The sequence below is a fragment of the Pelobates fuscus genome, chromosome 2, assembly GCF_036172605.1.
Source record: "Pelobates fuscus isolate aPelFus1 chromosome 2, aPelFus1.pri, whole genome shotgun sequence".
Taxonomy (NCBI): Eukaryota; Metazoa; Chordata; class Amphibia; order Anura; family Pelobatidae; genus Pelobates; species Pelobates fuscus.
In genome coordinates this window covers 35056743-35078656 of record NC_086318.1, presented here as the reverse complement: position 1 = coordinate 35078656, position 21914 = coordinate 35056743, and the positions used below count along the sequence as shown (strand labels likewise).

Genomic DNA, 21914 nt, shown 5'->3' with positions numbered 1-21914 from the left:
GGGCTGCTTTGCTGTGTCAAGGCCTGGACGGATTGCAATCATCGAAGGAAAAATGAATTCCCAAGTTTATCAAGACATTTTGCAGAAGAACTTAAGGCCATCTGTCTACCAGCTGAAGCTCAACAGAAGATGGGTGTTGCAACAGGACAATGACCCAAAGCATAGAAGTTAATCAACAACAGAACTGAAGAAAATACGCCTTCTGAAGTGGCCCAGTCAGAGTCCTGACCTCAACCCGATTGAGATGCTGTGGCATGAACTCAAGAAAGCGATTCACACCAGACATCCCGAGAATATTGCTGAACTGAAACAGTTCTGTAAAGAGGAATGGTCAATAATTACTCCTGACCGTTGTGCACGTCTGATCTGCAACTACAGGAAACGTTTGGTTGAAGATATTGCTGCCAAAGGAGGTTCAACCAGTTATTAAATCCAAGGGTTCACATACTTTTTCCACCTGCACTGTGAATGTTTACATGGTGTGTTCAATAAAAACATGGCAACATTTCATTCTTTGTGTGTTATTAGTTTAAGCAGACTGTGATTGTCTATTGTTGTGACTTAGATGATGATCAGATCACATTGTATGATCAATTTGTGCAGAAATCCATATCATTCCACTGGGTTCACATACTTTTTCTTGCAACTGTATGAATATATTCAAATTATTAATGTAGGCACTATTTAAATATAATTAAACATAATTATAAGGTTACCATAATTATATAGTGTGTATTTATATATATATATGTGTGTGTGTGGGCTTGACATTTTCAACCCTCCTCCAACCCTCCCCTTCCCCCTTAAAATACTTTGGTTTCTATGTGCAAGAGGTGTCTTATCGCAAATCATTGTTAACATTAGCCGCATTCCAATCATTTTGGTCAGGCAGTGAACAGAGTAAGAAGGGAAAAAAAATAGTCTGTGTGTTTTTACACTTTTTGTTACAAAATGGAGTCACATCTGCTAAGCAATGGCTTACAGTATAATTTAATTTCAATCTGATCACAAAATGTCTGACAGGCTTAAGCTTTTTCTCAAGACCTTTTTCATACAAAATTAAAGAAAAGTTTTCTTATCAGAATCTTAGTACTAAGAAAACATTGACATGGCCACCAATTAGCTGTGTCAAAGAACCAGAGATCTTGTGTCATTCACGATGGGCTCACAGGCACCGGAAAATTACATTAGAGATATGTCTTAGAGGCAAGGGCTTTGATTGCTACAGTATTGCTGTTCTGTGTTTAACATTCTTTTTTAAATAAATACAAATACATTAAATATAATACATATTTAATATATAATAGCCCCATTCTAGCCTCATGCAACAGAGTCATCTGTGAGCACTTGTCTTGCACTAGGCAAAACCAGTTCAGTTGCTGATAAACCTCCCCCATTCCCTTCCAGTGTATTTCTTTTCCCACAGGAGTCACTCTAGTTCTGTTAGATAAGTGGTTCTGAGCCTTTTTTCATTTGGGTACCCCTTGGCAGCCCATTTCCATAAATTGTATCTCTCACCTTAGCAAAATGTTTGTAATTAACATAGTTGCATTTATTTCAAATATATATGTTTTTCTCTATTGCATCTCAATTTTTTTCTCTGCCCTGGGATCCACCTGCTTCTTTTCCGCCCCAGGCTCTCCCTGCTTCTCCTTTCCCTCCAGACTCTCCCTGCTTCTCCTCTGCCCCATGCTCTCCCTGTTTCTCATCTGCCCCGGGCTCCCCTTTCTACTGCTCTGCCCCAGACACACAAACTGTCACAAATGCAGACACACAGAAACAAACACTGACACATATAGATACTGATACATAGACACACCTGCAGATACACAGATGCAAACACGGACACGGAGGTAGATACACACACTGGTATACATACAGATGTACATATACAATGATATGCAAACATATAGATAAATACACTGACATACATACAAAGACACACAAAAACATACATACAGGTACACACATACAGATATAGAAAGAATAAAACACTGACACACATGCAGATACACAAATACACAGATACACACCCTGATACACAGATTTACACCCTGACACACAGATACATACCATGGCACAAATATATATTCACTGACACATATGCAGATATATTGAAACACAGGTACTGACACACATGCAGATACATAGACACACAGGTACACACAATGACACACAGATACATACTGACACTTAGACATACAGATACAGACACTGAAACACAGATACAGACCCTGACACACATGCAAACACACAGATACATACTCTGACACACATGCAGATACACAGACACATGCAGATACTCAGGCACACACACTGACACCGAGATACATATACTGACAAACATGCAGATACACAGACACATATAGACATGCACTGACACACTTAAGAATACATACTCTGACACACATACAGATACACAGATACACACACTGACACAGATACAGACCTTGACACACAGATACACACATTGAGACATAGATACATTGACACACAGATAGACACACAGATACATACCCTGATACACAGACACACATGCAGATACACCAACACACACATGCAAATACAGAGATATATACACACAGATACAAACTGACACACAGATAAATACCTTGACCCACATGCAGATACACAGACACATAGATACATATCCTGACACACACCCTGACACACACAGATACACACCCTGAGACACATATACATACCCTAAAATACAGATACACACCCTGACACACAGATACATACCCTGACACACAGATACATACCCTGACACACATGCAGATATACATACCCTAAAATACAGATACACACCCGGACACACAGATACATACCCTGACACACATACAGATACATACCCTGACACACAGATATACACACTGACCCATAGATACATACACCGACACACATGCAGTTACACAGACACACATGAAGATACACAGACTGACACAGAGATACATACTCTGACACACCGATACATATACTGACTAACTTACATACAATGATACACATACAGATACGCAGATACACACACATAAACTGACATACAGATACACACAGTGACACACAAATGCACACATTGACACACAGATGCATACCCTGACACACACATACACACATTGACACACAGATACACACTGACACACGGATAGACACACAGATACATACCCTGACACACAGATATGCAGACACACATGCAGATACACAGAGATACACACCCTGACACAAATATATACACTGACACACATATACACAGTGACACACTGACACACATGCAGATACAGAGACACATAGATACATACACTGACACACTAAAGGACACATACCCTGACATACACCCTGACACACAGATACACACAGATACACACCCTGACACACAGATACACACCTTGGCACAAGTGCAGAAACACAGACACATAGATGCATACACTGACACACTTAAGATACATACCCTGACACACATACAGACATACAGACACACACACTGACACACAGATACATACAGTGATACACACACTGACACATACATGTACATACAGACATACAGATACATACACTGACCCACAGATACATACACTGACATACAGATACATACACATACACTGATACACAGACACATACACTGACAGAGAGATACATACAGTGACACACAGATACATACAGGACAGACAGACACATACACTGGAACACAGATACATACCATAACACACAAATATACAGATATACACAGTGAGACACATGCAGATATCCAGACATACAGATACACTGACACATATGCAGATACACAGATATATACACTGACTTACAGACACATACAGATACATACACACAAAATCTACACACACTCACACATACACACAAAAACCAATACATGTCCGTTCCCTACCTTTTTGACTGGGTGGGTGTAGTGGGAGTTAGGGGACTGCTGCTCTCCTGGTCTTCTCCGCCCCCTATTTACCCTTTCTCCCGCATGGCGTGCTCAGTGTGTTAGCTGGAAGGAAGTAGTTACAAGCTGTTACTTCCTCCCAGCTCTGGCTGCACTAAGACAGGCACATGTGTATTGGGTGGCCCTAAGCGTACCACCTGGGAAACTAAATTGTACATCTAGGGGTAGGCATACCACAGGTTCAGAACCCCTGTGAAAGATACTAAGGGATTGGCTGAAGGAGGTGTGTACAGCAGAAGAAAGGGTTATCAAGTAACACATTCTTTCTCTTTGAATTTCCTCTCCTCACCCTCTCTCTCACTTTTGTATTCCCTCTCCCCACTATACACAACCCTTCTCTCTTACTCTCAGCTGCTGGTAACTGTATCACATGTCTATGCCTGTTTCACTATGGTAATTTAATTTATATTCAATCAATGACTAGTTTTGGTAACAACATATACTAGCTTATATCAAATGTATATGTATTGTTTATTTGTTTGATAGCCTATCATAATACATATTATTGAATTGCTGAAAAGGAAGGGTTATGGTTTCTGAATTTACACTTAGTTATCAAGTTATTGTTTTTATTTATTTATTTATTATTAATTCCATAAGTTTATTTCAATATAATTATTATTAAAAAAAAAGATACCTGCCTTTGGTAAGAAATATCCTTTGAATGTGATATCTTCAGTAGTCGCGTGTGGAAGATTTCCTGGCACGATATCACCAAATCTTTGGATTTCATGAATAACTGCATCCGTATATGGCATTTTTTTACGATGTTCTGTCTGAGGTTGAGCTAATCCAATTACTTTCTCTATTTCATTTTGGACCTTTACTGTAACCAGAAATAAAACACCTATGTGAGTAATAAACATATAATCTAATAATCCCTTCTTTTCTTAAATTTAGATGGGGGTATTTATTAGTCTTCTTAGACTTAGAACATAGCTTGGTAATAGTCTTCTAAAAGATTCCCTGTTTGCTGATCTTGAATTTATATTTACATATAAAAAGGAAAGTAACAACTCTTGGAGATAAATTATATTATAATAATTATTATAATTTATGAAAGTAGCAACAAATTTCACAGTGCTGTACAATAGGTGGACTAACAAACAAGTTTTGCAATAAGACAAGTTTGAAGTTCAGGAAGAAAATGTGCTAAGAGTTCCGCTCAATAGCGTTTAAATGCAGGACCGGTGCTAGGATTTTTAGTTACACAGGCGAAGATGCATTTTTGGTGCCCCCTACCCTCGTTTAAAATAAGGTTCATACAAACACAGAAATAATCATACAGAGACATACAGACACAGACAGAGACATACATGCATACAGAGACATGCAGGCATATAAAGACAAACATACAGAGGCATACCGTCATACAGACACATACATACATACATACATACATAGACATACAGAAACATACAGAGACATCCAGGCATACAGACACATACATACATACAGGCATACAAAGACATACACACATACAGAGACATACCGTCATATAGACACATACATATATACAGGTATACAGAGACATACAGGCATACAGACACATACGTACAAAGACATACAGGCATACAGACACATACTGTAAACATAAAAAACACACATAATAGTGCAGACCAACTGGTAATAATAATATAAAAGATAGGAGTGATAGGAGAAAAACTCACATGTCCCAGAGCCCTATCACCCCTGGCTCTGGGTTTGTAAGGCTCTTTGGAAGAGGGGATGTCCCCACACTGCAGGATCTTCCACAGAATGTATCAGCTGGTGATTCCGTTTTACTGTGTGTAGGAAAAAGAAGGGCAGGACCTCCAATTGAATAATATCACAATTCGGTTTATTGGTACAAAAAAAGTTAAAAACCCTTACTTGGGATGTGGTGGGTATAAACTCGCAGAGTCACCCACATAAAAACATAAGACAAGTTTGTCCGAGTTTATACCCACCACATCCCAAGTAAGGGTTTTTAACTTTTTTTGTACCAATAAACCGAATTGTGATATTATTCAATTGGAGGTCCTGCCCTTCTTTTTCCTACACACAGTAAAACGGAATCACCAGCTGATACATTCTGTGGAAGATCCTGCAGTGTGGGGACATCCCCTCTTCCAAAGAGCCTTACAAACCCAGAGCCAGGGGTGATATGGCTCTGGGACATGTGAGTTTTTCTCCTATCACTCCTATCTTTTATATTATTATTACCAGTTGGTCTGCACTATTATGTGTGTTTTTATGTTTACAGATCGATTTAGCGCGTTTTCTTGGTAATTATTATTGTGCTTTTCACATTTCTTGTGCATTGTATTTTCAAACGCTGCCATATTGTCTGTATGGGAATCTAGCGCTCACTTTTTTGGTTATTATACAGACACATACATTTGTACATACAGAGACATACAGGCATACGGACACATACATTTGTACATACAGAGACATACAGGCATACAGAAACATACAGACACATAAATTTTGTACAGAGACATACAGGCATACAGAGACATACAGGCATACAGAAACATACATACAAAGACATACAGGCATACAGAGACCTACATACATACATACATACATACAGAGACATACATACATACATACATACAGAGACATACATACATACATACATACAGAGACATACACAATTACATACTTACATCAGTTCAATCTTGTCCCCTGGATGCATGCTGTCTGGCTCCTTGGAGTCCTGTCCTGCAGCCCAGCCCCATCACAGGGCGCCAGCTGCACTGTGTGGTACACAGGGAGCAGGGATATGATGTCATTCATATCCTCGCCCCCTCCAACACATGGCGGCGGGCACCTGGTCGCAGGGGTTGCAGGGCTGTGACCCCTGCGACCGCGGTATGTACGCCAGTGCATGCAGATGCACACACACTTAAAAGGACCACTACAGACACCCAGATCACATCAGCTCAATGAAGTGGTCTGGGTGTCAGGTCCCTCTAGTTTTAACCCTGCAGCTGAAAACATAGCAGTTTCAGAGAAACTGCTATGTTTCACCAAGGGTTAATCCAGCCTCTAGTGGATGTCTCACTGACAGCCGCTAGAGGAGCTTCCGCTATTCTAAAACACTGAACGTCCATAGGAAAGCATTGAGTAATGCTTTCCTATGGGCGGTTTGAATGCGTGCGCGGCAAGAGCATTCAGAGCTGAGAGGCGGAGGGATCCCCTGCGCCAAGGGAGTCCGGCGCTAGAGAAAGATAAGTGCTGAAGACACACACACACTCTCACGAACAGATGCATACACACCAGCTAACAGACACACACATTTACTGACAGACACACTCAGCGACAGACATACATACACACTCACTTACAAAACATACACTCTCACTGACAAACACACACTCACTAACAGACATCAAACAGACTCACTAATACACACACAAACACACTCCGTAAGAGACACACAGTAACACACTCACTGACACTCACTAGCAGACACACTCACTGACACACTAGCAGACACAGACACACTGACACTAGCAGACACACTCACTGACACTAGCAGACACACTCACTGACACTAGCAGACACACTCACTGACACTAGCAGACACACTCACTGACACTCACTAGCAGACACACACACTGACACACTAGCAGACACACACACTGACACTCACTAGCAGACACACACACTGACACTAGCAGACACACTCACTGACACTCACTAGCAGACACACTCACTGACACTCACTAGCAGACACACTCACTGACACTAGCAGACACACACACTGACACTCACTAGCAGACACACACACACTGACACTAGCAGACACACACACTGACACTCACTAGCAGACACACTCACTGGCACTAGCAGACACACTCACTGACACTCACTAGCAGACACACACACTGACACACTAGCAGACACACACACTGACACTCACTAGCAGACACACACACACTGACACTAGTAGACACACTCACTGACACTCACTAGCAGACACACTCACTGACACTCACTAGCAGACACACTCACTGACACTAGCACACACACACACTGACACTCACTAGCAGACACACTCACTGACACTAGCAGACACACACACTGACACTCACTAGCAGACACACACACTGACACACTAGCAGACACACACACTGACACTCACTAGCAGACACACACACTGACACTCACTAGCAGACACACACACACTGACACTAGCAGACACACTCACTGACAGTCACTAGCAGGCACACTCACTGACACTAGCAGACACACACACTGACACTCACTAGCAGACACACACACACTGACACTAGCAGACACACACACTGACACTCACTAGCAGACACACTCACTGACACTAGCAGACACACTCACTGACACTCACTAGCAGACACACACACTGACACACTAGCAGACACACACACTGGCACTCACTAGCAGACACACACACACTGACACTAGCAGACACACTCACTGACACTCACTAGCAGACACACTCACTGACACTCACTAGCAGACACTCACTAGCAGACACACACACACTGACACTAGCAGACACACTCACTGACACTCACTAGCAGACACACTCACTGACACTAGCAGACACACACACTGACACTCACTAGCAGACACACACACACTGACACTAGCAGACACACACACTGACACTCACTAGCAGACACACACACACTGACACTAGCAGACACACACACACACTAACACTCACACTAACACATGTATTTTTTTTATTTAATCCCCCAGCCTCCTTACCTTTTGGAGTGCTGAAGGGATTCCCTGGGGTCCAGTGGTGCTGCTGGGCTCCTGGGCGGGCGGGTAGGCGGGTAGGCGGGCGGGTAGGCAGGCTGGCGGGCGGGCAGGCAGGCTGGCTGGCGGGCGGGCACACGCGCACGAGGGAGCTCTCTCCCATGTGTGCTTCCTCTTCAGCTCCCTCGCGCACCGCGTAGGGATGCCGGCGCCGGAAGTTGACGTCATCAAGAGGAAGCACACATGGGAGAGTGTTCCCTCGCGCGCCCGCAGAACCGGGCACTCGGCCACGCTACATTAGGTCGTCGGTTGGAGGGGAGCGCAGTGCGCTTCCCTCCTTCCGGTCAGCCTGATTTTGCACCCCCAGGGCCGGTGCACCCTAAGGCAGCCGCCTGGGCCGCCTTATGGTAGCGCCGGCCCTGTTTAAATGTGACCTTGAAGGTACACTTTATGGACAGTTGCTGAGCTAAATTCTTAGCCATTAATTTGTTTTATCATGGTACATCGTTAGCCACTAGTTGCTTGTTTGGTAATTAGTAAACATTCCCATTAAAAGTATACATCTAATTACTTTAAAGAGCGCTAGTTACGCCGGACGCGACGTCATAGGCCATGACGGAACGCAAACTAACTTTATTGTCAATATACACAGCTAAATGTCTGAACATCCAAACTGGAGTTTTTCAGAGTCTTTTGTAGTCTGCATTCACATTCGTGCCTATTCAAAACAATTATAATAACAAAAATACCTAATGATATGTGAATTAGACCATATATTTATTATCAACAATAATTGCAATAATCTCACGAATAGTAATATGTGCATGAAAACAGTCCATTCACATAGGAGGAAAACAAAAATGAACACTCTCAATTCCAGTGATGGAACCACAAGGGGAATTCTGTTCATAGAGGGATTATGATTCTTCGGATTGGAAAATATCATACATAAAAAAAATATATTTATATAAATTGTTATTATTTATATGAATTTATTATATTGGCATAAAATAGTTTTATATATAGAGATAATAATCACAAAACTCATATCTAAGGAGAGGGATATCCAAATTCATTAAAACATTTTAAAATTATCATAAAAATTATCATAAAAATACAGATGCTTTTCGTAATTCTAAAAAACATATGTCTAAAACAGATCTTAAAAATGTTAAAATATATAACACAATCTTATAAGATTGCATTACCATTTTCAACTTGAACCCAGAATAAAAATATAAAAAAAAAAAAAAGAAATATAATAAACTAGGAAAAAGGGAGAAAAAAAACATGGAAGATGCAGATTAGTATTACGATATATAATTAAATCCATAAAAGCTAAAATATCTAAATCTGTATTAAGACCAGAAGGTACAAATTTAAAAGACGGAAGACCAGGGAACAAGGCAGGAGCTCCTGAGGAAGTCGGATCAATAAACACGTAGAGCCCTGATAAGAAGACCTTAGAATTTGATATACAAGCAGCTACTGAAGCACCTTAATTTTCAACTCTTTACTTGAAATTGCTCTGCACTTTACACTTGCACTTTAGAACTTTGTGCTGTGAAGGTAGTTGTTGTCAGCTGCTATCCAATAGGGTTGTAAGCCTATTTAGGCTTCTTTTGTTATTGTTGCACATTTGTTTTTGTGCCATTGCTGAATATTCACATTTTAACATTTTATCTACTCAAATGTTTTATTAATCAGATTTTCTCTTCTTTACTTTCGAGAACATTCCATATGAAGCTGGTAATTATATAGTGACTGTGGCACCTCGTTATTTTGTATACATATTCTCTTTACAATTTTGCTTTGTGTTTGTAAGTGGTTGGGAGTGACCTTAGGACAGAGGCTAGCCTGCAATTTTTGACACTGCATGCTCCACCCGTCCATCTATATTTGTTTTTCAGAGAAAAGGTTGAGTTTACATTGCAGCCTAGGGACAACTCAAATGGCCACTCCTCAGATTGCCAGTAAAGGTGCTTCTGCCTCTGCATGGAGACACTGAACATTCCCTCATAGAGAGGCTGATTGGCCAGGGTGGAGTTTGGCCCTGCCTCCAATCTTTCCTGTGGTTTTCCCTGGTTTGGGGAATGTTCATAGCTTGCGGTAACTCAGACATGGTAGTGACTGTATTGAAAAGTGTGGTGAGATTTATTTCTAGGGTGTCCGCAAATGTCTTGCAATAGAGGTTGGTTAAACCATTGGGTCCTGGGACTTTGTTTGCAGGGAGTGATCTTATGTCGTGGATCACTTCTTCTTCTGTTATAGGGGCTTGTAAGAGTTGCTGTTGGTCTGGAGTTAGGCTAGAGAGGTTGATATTTACCAAGTAAGTATCTATGTGTGGAGGGGAAGGTTGTTCTGTTTCGCTATCATTTCTTAAAATATAGAGGGCTGTATAGTAACTTGCGAAAGTATCGCTTATTTCTTTTTATGACATTTTCTAGTCATCCATAAATGTTATTACATAAGGTATTTTTGCCACTATTTGTTTGCCTGCTTACTAACTTTGTTACCTTGTAAATACTGCTTAGCTTTAAGCTTCTGCAGCCCAAAACCCACTTTGTGTAGGTCAGCTTCCTGAATATTTTTTTTGTATCTCAGCTATTTGTTTCTTGAGGTCAGTACTGAGGGTTATTTGGTTCATCTTATTTAGGTTGTTAACGTAATTAGCTTGAGATGCGCCCTTTAGCCTGTTAGCTCATAAGCAGACCATGGATGACAGGTTTGTAGGCTTGCCACTGGAGGTCTGGTGGGGCCAAGGGAGATATATCCGTGGGAAATAGTCACTTATTATGGCTCTCAGAGTTGTGACATACTTGTGATCTTGGAGAAGCGACTTGTTTAACCTCCACAGGCTACAGTGTTTAGAATCATATGAGTATATTATGGTATGGGTTACAGAGGCATGGTCAGACTATACTATGGTGTGTATAGAGCATACTGCCTTTTGTGTCCAAGATTCTTGAAAGAGTTGTGTATGCAAGATTGACAAACTTCCTGGAATCCAACTCTCTACTCTACTCGACCCGCTTCAGTCTGGTTTCCGTGCTCAGCACTCTGTGGAAACGTCTCTGACCAAAGTATCCAATGATCTACTCTCATGGTCACTATTTTATCCTAATTCTCCTTGACCTTTCTGCTGCTTTTGACACTGTTGATCATCAACAGCATTTTCCCATCCTCCGTGATCTCGGTCTCCAAGATATTGCTCTCCTGGTGCTCCTCCTACCTCTCCCAGTGATCTTTCAGTGTTTATTTATTTGACTCTGCCTCTTCTCCCCAGTCCCTCTCTTATCGTGTTACCCAAGGTATAGTCCTTAGTCCCCTACTGTTCTCGATCTATACTGCCTTCCTTGGTAAACTCATCAGCTCATTTGGCTTCCAATATAATTTCAATGCGGATGACACATAAATCTATCTGTCCTCTCCTGATCTCTGCCCACCCCTCTTGACTCATGTCTCTGACTGCCTCTCTGCTATTTCTAACTGGATGGTTAACCACTACCTTAAACTCAACCTGTCCAAAACAGAACTTTTGGTCTTTCCTCCCTCAAGTGTTGCTACTCCTGTTTCTGTCTCCCTCCATGTTAACGGCACTACCATCAGCTCCACCACGCAGGCTCACTGCCTAGGTATTCTTTTTGATTCTGAAGCATCCATCTCAAAAACATTGCGCTCATCTACCCCTACTTAACACCAGATGTGGCTGATGTACTGGTTCATGCCATGATCCTCTCTCACCTTGACCACTGCAATCTTCTTCTCAGTGGTCTAATGTGCTCTGTTAAAGTCTACAATGAATGCGGTGGCGAGGCTCATCTTTCTGCCTACCCGCACCTCCCACCCCTCATCCCTCTGTCAGTCCCGGGATTGGCTTCCCGTAAGATATAGGGCCTAATTTAAAATTCTGGTTGCTTTCAAATCTCTACATAATGCTGCTCCCACCTAAGTCCCATCTAAGTCCTAAGTCCCATCTTACGCTCTGCCGAAGACCTACAGACCTCTGTTCGTACACCTACCTCTGATGCTCGCCTTTAAGACTCCCTTCCCTTTTCCGTTAGATGCTCACCCAGTTTCCACTCCTTTAAATTATCTTTAAAAGTCACTTTTTCATGAAAGCGTATTAATTAAATTGTTAATAGCTCCCAATTGATTCCCAATTGATTCCTCTCCTGCAACTGTCTTAGAAAAACACACTAAGTCTTCAGTGAATACCAATCTACTTCTCTTTTACTACCCTTACCTTTTATGTCACTTTACCCCACTCACTCTAGCTCATTGAGCAGGGCCCTTAACCCCTCTCCCATTCCTGTGTGTCCAACGTGTCTGGTTACAATTACATGTTTGTTAGTCCACCCATTGTTCAGTACTCTGGAATGTGTTGGCACTATGATAATAATAATAATAATAATAATAATAATAATAATAATAATAAATCTATGTAGGAGCCAGGCATCAAAAACCTGTATATTAGTGAGTAAGTATTGTGGTCTGAGAGAATAATGTATATTCTCTGTTATCTGGGTGTAAGGTCCTCCAGACATTATATAGGTGCTTTGTGAGTGGCTTGTAGGAAGAGGCAAGAAGTTTGGAAAATCTTGGTGATTGTGGATTCACCATGGAAGACAGCTTGAGGGACGTGGTTAAAGTCATCACAGATTATTGTGATCCCCATCTGGACTGATGGGAGGTGTAACAACACCCTCTGTAGGAAGTTACATTGTTCTGAGTTGGCGGAATACAGGTTAACAAGTGTATACATTGTATTATTTATCATGCAAACCAGAATTATAAACCTGCCCTCCATATCTACTACGGTGTTGTGCGGTTCAAATGACTCTTGGTTTCTGACCAGACTAGAGACACCTTTTGACTTAGTCCTGGTGAATGCATGGAACTGGAACGGGAAGGTTTGTTGTTCTATAGCAGTTGTTTTTTTGTTTTTGTTTAAATGATTCTCTTGGAGACAGATTACATCTGGTTTTAACTGACGGAGGTCTCTGAAGAAGCTTAACCTTTTGACTGCGGTATTGATGCCTTTAACAGTATGACTGTACATTAGAATAATTGTAGGGATAAACAAAGGTAGCTCTCAAATGAATATGTGTATTATCTACTAAGGGCATTGGTGGGGCAACTTGTATCACTATAGGGCCCTGCTCATGGGATCCAATGCTCGTGGGCTCCCACAAAACATTGAAGGGAACAATATTGGGATCCAGATTTGTGTGGTCAGCTTCCTTGATATGTTGCTGTTTGGTTATGATTGGTCTTGGTATCAGAACGAAAAGGAGGGGTCTCCCAAGATACTTAGGTTAATGCAACTGTGGGCATTGGAAACTAAAAAGGTAGCTTACCCAACAGAAAAATGTGAGCATACACTCCAATGTATGTAAAGTGTCTATTCGATGACACTCTGTGGGAGTGGGATAACCATACATAAACAAGTTGTAAGTTGCAAATTGTCAGTTTGATAAAATAAATTATCCCGAACAACAGTGTTAGAAATGTACATCCTGGTTCACAAAGTTCTGATTTAAATTACACAAGTGGAGGCTTAACCAAATTGGAGATGCCACAGCATATACCTTATTATGTGGCGAAGTGGGTAATTTTTAATTAGGGTTGAGCCAACATGAGATGTTCTTAAGAGAACAGTGTTGTTATTATTAAATGTTTTTATATTTTTTATGGTTTTTAAACATAAGGTGGCATACAAGGTATCTCAGTATGGACTAATGAGGAACAGTATACGGCGATAGTGATGGTAAACTTAGCATCATTAGCTGTTTGGGGGTAATAAACCATACATAGCTGTTGATCTATGAGTTAAATGGTGGAGCAATGTGCTAAATATTAAATTTTGTAAGTGCTTTCAGATTGTAGGGTTCAGTCAACCATATTTTTACTGAGCTGCCATGTGCACTGTTGTGTTTCAAGCAAAAGTAAGTAAAATGATGTATTGGCAACCTAGTGAATTACATTTAGCAAACCCTTGAGAAACAACAGTCTAAGGAAGTGGTATATGTTAGCTAATATAACTGTTACTTGCTATAGGATGGCTGTGTGGTGAGAGAGTTCTGTGCGGTGGAAACAGTCCTGCTGGATTTGGATCGAGGCATAACATTTTAGGAGATATTTTGCATTTCAAGCAGATTTGAGTGGTGTCTCTTTAGCAAGAAAATAAAAGACATGAGTTAGGATGTCTCTTGATGCTTCTTTTGGGAGGAATTTCCCAAAAGAGAGTGATGGATGTTCTGCAGCATCTTCTCAGACATAGCATCAAGGCATTGTTGGAGAATTTCTTGAGCCACAGGTGAGGATTCTTTCATTGGAGATGCCGGCAAGGGTAAAGTGTCGTCCCCTCCGCCACTTTGGTCACTTTCCCCTAGTTCTGGTTCTTTGTCAGTGGTGTATGGGCAGTAAAGAAGCTTGGTTGCTCGCTCTTTTCAGCCTGTTTTTTGTGTTTATGTTGAGTTATCTCTTGGTTGGTCTGGGGAGTTCTTCACTCAGTTGTAATGCTCTATTTTCCATCTTTTAGGGCTAAGTTAATGCGGAGGTTGCTCAAAGTGCAACCATCCGCAGGCTCTCCAGGCCACACACGCTCAACCCACCACTTGTCTCTCGTGGTTATCTTGAGTTTCATAAAGTGTGTTTGTTCAGTGTCTCCTTTTCTAATAACACCTCCTCCCCTTATCCTGTCTCAGTTGGAGTTCCCCAAGGCTATGTTATTGGTTTCCTTTGGTTTTCTCTTTATACTGTCTCACTTGACAAATGTCTTAATTCAGTAAGGTTCCACTACCACCTGTCTGACGATGATACCCAGATACACCTATCCTGCCCTAATCTCTACTGCCCTACTCTCTACTTTCTCAGAATGCTTCACTGGTTGCCTTTCTTCCATTTATGAATGGATGTCCTCACACTTTATGAAACTCAAGATCTCTAAAGCTGAGCTTATTATTTTTCATCCTCATAAAACTGATCCTCCTCTTTTACTCTCCTTACAAGTTGATGGCACTCACATCAGCTCCTTCTTGCAAGCTCACTGTCTTGCGCTATATTTGATTCTGGCTTCATCTTTACACCTCACGTCTAGTCTGTTGCCACATTCTGCTGATTCCACCTTAAAAATATTGCCTGTGTCCGCACCTTACACAAATGATGTTAAGATGTCTAATGCACTTGGAGCAGAAAAGAAAATAATGGGATGTTGTTGATATAATTGCTTATGCTACAGTCTACCTTCAGCAGAGAACAAACAAATCTCTAGTAGCTGGGTGTAGGCAACCTTCATAATTCCAGATACTGTGGACTACATCCCCCATAATGCTTACAGTCATAATGCTTGCAAATCATGAGGGGAGATGTAGCCCACAACATTAGGAGTGTGGCATGATGCCTACTGCAGCTCTAGTAAGAGGTGTTTTTTTGAGGAATTAAGTATATACATAATTGTAAAACATGTAGCACATGGATAAATAATATTGTTGTAGGGTTTTGGTGACATCATAATAGGTATAGCCCCAAAACCATGAGATGGTATTATTTTTCCATAATGTACACTTCAGCATTATCGTTTATATTACATTTGCAATTATGCACTTCTCAAAATCCTAGATGTTATACCTGTTGTTTTTAGGACAGGGTGTGCAAGTTCCTTCAATGTTACAAGCAAGGTGCTCAGTTCTGCTACTAAATTGTGATCTTATGAAGGAAAATTAATTAATACGTGGTATATAACCTATATTGCATTCATTTTCCTAAGAGTGTTAGTACATAATTAAACCACAAAGCATAAGGGCAAATTATATACTTACTCTGAATATCTGGGTATTTCATCATTAGCAGAAGACCCCAGCGTAGCGTTGTAGAGGTTGTCTCCATCCCAGCAGCAAACAAATCAATCACAAGAGTCGTAAGGTTCTTGTCATTGAAATATAATTCAGGATCAGGCTTTTCCTATTAAAATATATATTGACAAATTATAGACTATTACAGGGTATAATTTTCACTATTGTTATTATCTATAATGCAACAACATATTCTGTAGCAGTGTACAATGGATTGACTTACAACACAGTAGTGACAAAAAGACAAGTTGGACATATAGAAACAAGAAGAGCTGTGGCTCACCAAAAACAAGCTTACATTCTAAAAGGAAAGGGGTTTACCGTAATAACGCAAACGGCTAATTCATGTAGAAAAGCGGTGATAAAAATGTTATAAATTCTAAGGATGAACAAATAATTGAAATAATCGCTTTAGTTATAAAGCTGCAACAAATTCTGCAGCGCTGTATATGGGTGGACTAACAGACATGTATTTGCAACAAGACATGTTGGACTCACAGGAAAAGAGGGTGTTGAAGGCCCTCATAAGCCTGGAATCTAAAACTCTGCCCTCCCAAATTTTAATTTTCCTACAACTCTCAGAAATCTGTATTCATGAGTTGTAATTCTGCAACATCTGGGCTCCGCAGTTTGATATGTCAAGGTCGTGACCATTATATTGCTCTTCTTTAAGGATCCTATTACTAAATAGAAGGATCTACTCATGAAGTAGAATATTTCTTATTGGCATAGTTCACACAGGGACAAGAATGCCATGACAGCATAGTGTAACATTTGGGGACTAAAGGAATAATATGTAGACTTTAGCATTATCAGGAGTTGGCTCTAATCTGGAAAATAAATTCATAAGTCACGGACACAAAATATGAGACTCGGCATGTATAGCTTTTTTTTAATAGTTGCTTAATATTACTGATTTAAAAAAACAAACCGTCTATTTTTACACATTATGCACTAAGATTAAAGCCTAAAACCTGTGCTTTTCATCATTTGTTGACTGAGCTATTCCCACCTCGTGATACTTGTACAATTTGCGTGAACGCATACAGGGAGTTAACAGGAATTCAAAGTACATTAAAATATTTGTCCAAAAAAAGTAAAATTCCTTAAGTGAAACCTTCAACATTGTGGTTATATAGGAATTAATTAAATTTTATAAGACTGGATTTGATTTAAGAAAATTACCTCCGAACTCCAAACAAATTCAACACGGCAGTCTAGCCTTGCATGTATTCCATGACAAATTCAAAAAGTCTCTTGTGCAATATGATATTGAACTATGTAATGTAAATAGAACATGGAAATGAACTATGTTTAGATATACATTTCAGGTGGAAATATGGGTGGTTAAGAAATCTGAAATGTGCTCTAGTGGCTTGTTACAGTACTGCATACATAAGCAAACACAATGCAGGAATAAAAATATCAAGAAAATCCAATAATACCTCTTTTTGTTTGACAAGGAATGTATCGATAAAGTTTCTCTGGTTATTGATGTCTAGATGATTCCTATGTGCTGTGAAAGTCTCTCTAACAAAGCTTCTCAGCTCTTCTATGTTTTTGATAACGGTTTTGTGACTTCCAGGCAACCATTGCAGCACAGAAGGAAAGACATTATACAGCTTGAAAAAATAAACAGAATGTATTTAGAGCATGTTACAGTGTTTATATAGGTTGTTTGCATTTTACTGAATCCTGGCTCATAAATAATGTGAGTTTTATCTTAGATCATACATGACTGTTACTGTTTTGCTAACTCTGAAATTTTGTTTACTAAGCCACCAATATATGTATACCTATTTCAAATCATATCAGAAAGAGAGTTGTGATTGGGATTATCCAGCCCTTGCTGGTCCTCTAAGTCACACTCTTTGTCAACTCAACTAATGTTATGGTGGATATGTCAAACAAACAATTTGGGGTTAGCACGTTTTTTTTTTTTTCTTCAAGCTAGTTTAAAATGAATAATGAAATTGCAATAAATAGTTTAATAGACAAATTTATGTAAAATGTTTATCCTCCACTGTTGTTTTTCTGTTACAACTATCCTTCTAACATAATGGATGGGACATATTGCCAGTGCATCGCTGCATGTCAGGCAAGAGGGAAAATATGGCAAAGATCAAAGCATGAAGAAGAAACAATGTATTAAAATGGTGTATAATTAATTACCAATGCCATAGGAGATCCCAGAAGTCTGACATTCTCATTTACTAAATGCATGAGCCTTAAAATGGTTGGATCATCATATTCAAAACGACGATCAAGAAGTATGGACACAATGATGTTGGCTACAGCAGCATTCATTATCCTTGTATTTTCAAAGGGCTTCCCTGGAATTAAAGATACAACGGAAAATTCTTACCATATTTAATATATAGTAACATGCCCTGGATGTAGGGAAAATTAACATCCCCAGGACGTACTTGGAAACTAGAGTAATCTGAATGTACATTTCCTGGTTAAGCACTTTGTTATTATTATATTTACCACAATATTCTTTTCCCATGGCTGCATCACTAATGTTAAAAGGTAAGATTTAACTCAATAGTGATATTGTCATGATAGATAAAGAAAACAAAAACATCTTACCATACTTGTTCTCACTGCAGTATTACTAATGGATTAAATCCTACCCTGAGCATTAGAGATCCCTGATGATTTGCCAGGAAAACAAATTATGCAAATCCATGCAGAAAAGTGTAGCTCTTAGAAGAACTAAAATACTGCACAGAAATTGGGTATAGTTCATGAAAATGAGGAAACCATGAATATCACTCAGTGTATGATATACATAAAAAATGCCTGGTGCTCAAATTCCCACTGCTATTTAATGGTAACAAGTGTTCTAGTTTCAGTATCAGCCCAATAAAACAAATGGAATGGAATGTCTCCAGCACTGGCCACCACCCATTTGTCCATTGTGGCCCTGGGAGCTGGCTGCATCCCAGACACCAACGCCTCCAAGGCACCTCAGCCATGTGACTTCTGGAAAACCTGGAGAAGCCTCTGCAGGTCAGCAGCCAATATGGATAACATGCCTGCCACTAGTGACGGCTTGTGGGACAGGTAAGAGAACTATTAATCCAGCCCACCAACCATGGGCAGTAGTCATGCTCCCCCTTCTCAAGTTGCCCAGGGTGAAACTCTTAGTTGACACTCTCTGCCAATGAATGATTGTCTGTATCGGCATCTGGCCTCTCATGTTCAAGAAGACTGAAAGCAGCACAGGCCATCTGTAGTCTAGTAAGGTTCAAACCATGCTAAAAATATTTGACAGGTTATGATCGGACAGCACCAGTTTACTCCTGATAGCATAACTGTAACTGTAGTGGTTATGTAATTTTGAGTGTAACATTAAGTTAAATTTCAAAGAGAGAGAGAGAAGGATGACATTCAGACATAAAGATGCTCCACTAAACTCTCTCAATTTTGCCATATTCCTCTATATACAAGAACAGTATTTAACTTACTCTTTAAAATACTTAACAATATAGCGCTTGCAGCAAAATTGAATTCAGCAGATGCAGTATTTTAGAAAGTTTATACAAATTATCCCATGAATGTAACAGAGAGCATTCATAATGTAATAATAATTAAAAGGCAGAACACAACAAAACAACGTTTACTGCAGTTGAACACTGACCATTATAAGACTGCAGCTTTTGTGTTAGAGAATCATATTCTTCATATATCTTATTTTCTATGGTTTTCTTTCCCATTCCAAAATCTCGCAGCGTTGAAAGAGTAAATCGTCTCATTACCTTCCAGTTTTCATCGCGGGAAAAAACAACACCTGTTAAGAAAACAATGCAAAACATCAAGTAATATAAATTAATATTACAACTACATCTTTCCCTGTCCTATTTTTCTGCGTCTTAATTGTTTTCATTCTCTCTACTTCTTACCCATTCTCATATTCCATTTTGTTTTGCTCTTTTTCTAAGGGCATCCATTGTTCTCCATCTTTGCTATGTGCGCTACTTGTTACCAGTTATTTCTCTATGTATTTTTTGCGTGTGTCATATTAATTGCTTTCATTTTGTTTTCTGTTGTTTCTTAATTTTGTGCTTTTTATTCTGTTGCTTAATTACACGTTTCCCTTGACGCCACAGCATTTAATTACATAAATTGTAATATCTATCATTTTTATCTTGAGATTTACATGTGCCTACAATTTGAGTTTAGGTTTTATATGTTATTATATTATTATTATTACATCAAGAAGAGCATAGTGTATAGTTAGAAGGAACTAGGGTGGGTGGGTAGAGCCGAAAAAGATTGAAGAGGCTGGTTGCAGAGGTGTTGGGAGTTAAGATACATAATTATTTAAAGGTATTTACAGCTACGAGTGGAAAGCGGGGGAAGGAGAGGTGGAGCAGAATAGACATTTGTTTTAGAAGTAATTGCTAATCAAGAGTTTTTTCAGGCAGATTATTAAGAACTACATGTAACAGCAAGTACAACATATTACAGTAGTAAACTATAGGCAATAATTGTAGCATTATTATAGTAAAGTAATAATCTAGTAAAAAAGGTGAAAGAAATTCGGTGAAATATCTTCTGAATTTCAATTTGTAACTTAAAGTTACAGCATTCAGTTGAAAAGGCTTGTTGCAGAGACATTGTGGGATTGGGCATTAAGGTTGCAACTCTTAATTGAAGAAGCTTGTTGCAGAGATGTTGTATATCTTTTCATATTATTAATCTGTTTACGTGTCAGGGTCTCTCTAATAAATTGCAGTTCCTGCAATTGTTAAATAGTTGCTCGGAAAGTGTAACATACATTGTGTTATTTGAATCAGAAACTAGTTTCCACTAGTTTCTGGATACATAAAATGTATTTTAGCTAGAAATTAAGAAGCCAAAAAATCACCCTTTTTGAATATCTTACCTCCTTTAGTGATCTAGCCTCCATATAGTGTCTCACACTTATTTGTGTCAGATAAGGAAGAGGATAAAAATTATCTTTCCTGTAATCTATAATACCACCCTACACAAAGTGGCAGGCGGGACGGTGAAATCTGTGCACCCCCCTCACTTCAGTCACGCAGACATTGTGTACCCAAGGCTAGTGCACCCTAAGGTAGTCATCTATGTAATTGTATGATAGCACTAGCTTTATTTAAATACATGTGCATATATTGATAAATATTCATCCTGAAGAAGGCTCCAGATGGGAGCCGAAACGTTGATGTGTATTTTTTATTTCTCTATATGAATTAAAAGTTACATTTTACTTTATCTGATAGACCCTTGAGTGCTGTCCGTTTACTGGAATATTTACATATTTTTTGCTGGATTAGCACCGGGCAAGAGCTTTACTATTACCAGGAGAGCAAGCACTTTGGATTTTATCTGCATATATATATATATAT

The 21914-nt window shown here is 39.6% G+C and overlaps 1 protein-coding gene across 1 annotated transcript in view; it reads right to left on the bottom strand.

Annotated features, from left to right (window-relative positions):
- LOC134586125 (uncharacterized) overlaps positions 1–21914 on the bottom strand; it is a 111267-nt gene that overhangs the window by 10074 nt on the left and 79279 nt on the right. Inside the window, exons 15-19 of the mRNA XM_063441635.1 lie at positions 20183–20332; positions 18709–18869; positions 17982–18158; positions 16504–16645; positions 4585–4769 (exon numbers count right to left, since the gene is read on the bottom strand). Coding sequence (XP_063297705.1) covers positions 4585–4769; positions 16504–16645; positions 17982–18158; positions 18709–18869; positions 20183–20332 — 815 coding nt within the window. The remainder of the gene's footprint in view (positions 1–4584; positions 4770–16503; positions 16646–17981; positions 18159–18708; positions 18870–20182; positions 20333–21914) is intronic.